General features: G+C 36.3%; 1 protein-coding gene across 1 annotated transcript; it reads left to right on the top strand.

The window, feature by feature from the left end:
* Window positions 1-366: 366 nt before the first annotated feature.
* Window positions 367-1,550, top strand: LOC149561585 (acidic endochitinase-like). Its single transcript, XM_089825198.1, has one exon. The coding sequence runs from the start codon at window positions 406-408 to the stop codon at window positions 1,357-1,359; it is 954 nt and encodes a 317-aa protein (XP_089681324.1). The 5' UTR covers window positions 367-405; the 3' UTR covers window positions 1,360-1,550.
* The last annotated feature ends 2,330 nt before the right edge of the window (window positions 1,551-3,880 follow it).

Raw genomic sequence — 3,880 nt, 5'->3', positions numbered from 1 at the left:
CAGTGAAGCAAAATTAGGCCTATGCAAGGAGAATTATGATAAGCGTATTGATTAAAATCTTTTAATACTAATGATAATAATACTATTTATCGTATCAAATATTCATCCTAAATTAAACATACGTAAACCGAATATGTCGTATGTAATAGCGAACAGGGCAGCACTTGTATTAATCATAATTAATGCATTACGTTCGGAAAAAGACAGCCATTATAAACAAGAATGCCGCCTGCTTCCGCTTTAAAAAATGCACATTGAAATGAGCATGTGATTGCTGAGTACTGCCACGTGAGGAATCCCGCGGAAGGACCAATCAAGCGGAATTTCATATGGCAAGAGGCCTATATAAGGAGCCCAATCCTACCCACTCTAATCATCGAAAGCCTGAGTTCATTGCAAAACAATATGGAGTCTAGTGGAATGAGGACGAGAGGTGCCGCAGTTTCCTTTATAGTTGCTCTGCTCTGGAGCGGGGCATCTGCGGGGGGCGTAAGCATATACTGGGGTCAGAATGGCAACGAAGCTACTCTCGCAGACACTTGTGCAAGCGGAAACTTTGAAATTGTGATACTCGCGTTTCTGACCACTTTTGGCAACGGGCAGACGCCGGTGCTCAACCTGGCGGGTCACTGCAGTCCTGAATGGGGAACCTGCACATCGCTCAGCGCCGACGTTGCCTCATGCCAGTCTAGCGGCGTAAAGGTGTTCCTCTCCCTCGGAGGCGCCAGTGGAAGCTATTCCATCGTCTCCGCCGAGGACGCTCAGAACGTGTCCACATATCTGTGGAACAACTATCTCGGAGGAAATACCGGCTCCGGGCCTCTCGGAGCCGCCGTTCTGGACGGCATAGATTTCGATATCGAAGCCACGACGGAGCACTGGGACGATCTGGCGAGGGCCGTGTCCGCTCTTAGCACGTCGTCGAAGAAGGTGTACCTCAGCGCTGCACCGCAGTGCCCTTATCCCGATGCTCACCTCGGAACGGCCTTGGAGACGGGGCTGTTCGACTACGTGTGGATACAGTCCTACAACAACCCTGGCTGCCAATATTCGAATGATGATGCTACCAATGTGCTGAACTCGTGGAACGTTTGGACAGCTTCTGTACCAACTGCTCAGACGCAGAGCTTTTACCTCGGCCTTCCCGCTGCGCCTGATGCTGCCCCAAGCGGCGGCTATATTGAGCCGGCCAAACTCATCTCCGACGTGCTGCCTCAGATCAAGGCTTCTGAGAAATATGGAGGAGTCATGCTGTGGTCCAAGTACTACGATGAACAAACCGGTTATAGCTCGGCCATTAAAGATGACGTAATCAAGGAGCCGTCGGATGTTCAAGAGGGTAGTTTGGCCTCTTTCTGAGGAGGAAATGCATGTGAGGCTATAATAAGAGTTGAGCGTGCTCAACGTGCTTTGTTCGGTTCTTTAATGACTGAAGTCTAAGTCATGTAATAGTTTTATATAAGAAGTCATGTAATAGTTTTATATAAGAAGTCATGTAATAATTTTGTATAAGATACTTATGAATTAAGGATACTAAGGGATTCTGTGCTTGGCAAGAGTGCATCATGGTTTCTACAATAAATTTTGGTATTGAAATTTTATTTATGTGCATATTAATGTAGGACATGTCTACCTTTCATACAAAATATACTTTTTATTCTTCATACAAAATATATTGTTCATCAAATTTCAAAAAATTGTAAATATAATAGAATTTTCTAAAGTTTTTATCATTTGTTCATCACGATCATCATATTTTATGGTAGAAAACAACAAAATCTTTGGAAAACACACTACTTTATTTTCGCAAATCTGATAATAAAAATAAGTTTGACTCTTTCTCAGTCTTTGGTACATTTTGTCTTGAGATTATCCAGCACCATTAGTGTACATATAAGTTCCTAAAAATAATAAAAAGATTTTCTATGATTAACTGTAGAATCATTATTCAGATAAGGAATGCATATTTAAAATTGTATATATATGCCATAAAAGAAATATATGTCGATTAATATTATACACCCATAGGTTTTAATATGTAATTGTCGATATGCATTTGGATCAACCCTATTTCTCTTCTTAGTTCATTAGTAACTCCTAACCAGTCTTAGTTTGGGAATAATAATTTCTTCTCTAATTGATGAAAGAAGCAAGGTTAGTAAATTTATCAAATTGTTGAAGAAAGAGCTTTGGTTTCTTGAAGAAACTCTTTTAAAAAAAAAACTAAAACTAATTCAAATTCTTTTACTATCAAAAAATTGGACATGTATAGAAGGATTTCATTTAACCAAACAAAGGTCTCATTGATGGAAAGTTCAATAAAAATACATCTTTTATTGCAATTAATAGTGAGGCTTTTAAACATACAAATGAGTAATCTGATGATGATAGTTCACCTCATAGTGTAAGATTTGATCAAGTATTTATGCTTTAAGGAATAGAAACAAACAAGAGGTTGGAGGCTATGGAGGAAGTAGGACACCTATCATATTGAGTTACTTTCTCACTCAAAGATGATTCATTGCATGAGAAGAAATCTTCTTTGTCCCTAAAATGTTAAGATTGGAAGAGTTGTCTCTGAAGAGAAGATGGAACCTAATATGTATTTTCCTCAAGAAAAGAAGGGGCTTGACATCACGACTATCCCTTCAAGGAGTAAGAGAAGATGAACATTGGTTGATTATATGTTGAACATTTGAAGAGGTGTTAGACAAGGTTGGAGGACATGGGAAATTTTAAAGGAAAGACACCTTATGTGAGGGCATAATGGTATTTATAGTTTCCATATCAGTTTAGTGGACATTACACAAACTTGGAGTAGATGTGCAATTTTGAAGGAAAGATGTCTCATATACAACAATGGAGGATGCATTAGACATACTAGAATGAGATGTATTTTTTTTTTTTATGAAATGTGTCTCATTGTGCAAGGTAGGTTGGCGCACTCATTTTCTAAAGTTAGGTTCAAATTTTTCAATTAGGATATCCATTGATGGGGTTAGTTCTATGTTGCTTGAACAAGTGAGGAGGATTGATGAAGACACTTCATTAAATTCTCTAGAGGATTAGGTTTCAAACGCTTGAAACTTCCATTCTTTTTCAAATTAATATGTTAAAGGGGGAATGTTGGCATATCTCATTTGTCTAGTAGGTTTTAGGTCTAGTTTGCATTAACAAACTATTGCTGGTGGGTAAAAGCACAAACCTATACCACCCTTTTCTAAAGGAAAAGGTTGACAAAAGTATAATTGTTCACCTTCAATGATATAAAATTGGTAATATTATTTTGAATTTGAAAAAAAAGTAAACTAATGAAATGTGTAGAAATGGATGAAGTTTAAGATTATATTTTTAAATAATTATTTGAAATAAGAATTGATATATTTTGCTAATTTTTATAGATATTATTTTAGCTGCTAAAATACACTAAAAATTAGGGTTCTAGTTCCCACCACATAACCATATTGAAAGAAACATATTTCCCTTTGATCTTAGACTATGTTATAGATAACATATATAGCTAGAGCAATAAAAAATAAAAAATTGACTTTAGACCTATATATTCTCTTTTATAATGATTCAAATTTCAACTCACCTGATATCAATAGTTTTGATCTCCCACCAATTTTTCAAAAGAAATTTGTTCTAACCAAAAGAAAAATTATACATTCTCAAAGAGGACTCTCTCCTCTAGAACATCATATAATTTTAATTTTTTATATGATTTAATACTTTTTATTTCTCAAAACTGACATCTTTTCCAGTGTTAAAATGCGTTCTTGTAAATTTTTTTAATTATAATATACTATATCTAATTAAAACACTATAAACTCTATATGAGAATATTCTTGACTTTGAGCTCTCTAAAATGGTGTTTATA

Source organism: Cupressus sempervirens, chromosome 4 (assembly GCF_028749045.1).
Source record: "Cupressus sempervirens isolate cs-2001-9-10 chromosome 4, ASM2874904v1, whole genome shotgun sequence".
In the NCBI taxonomy this organism is placed as follows: domain Eukaryota; kingdom Viridiplantae; phylum Streptophyta; class Pinopsida; order Cupressales; family Cupressaceae; genus Cupressus; species Cupressus sempervirens.
The sequence above is the reverse complement of the archived record's forward strand: the minus strand, read 5'-3'. Positions and strand labels throughout refer to the sequence as shown.

What these genes read in the sequence shown, in the direction of transcription:
- LOC149561585 (XM_089825198.1), top strand. Translation starts at nt 406, where the DNA reads ATGGAGTCTAGTGGAATGAGGACGAGAGGTGCCGCAGTTTCCTTTATA.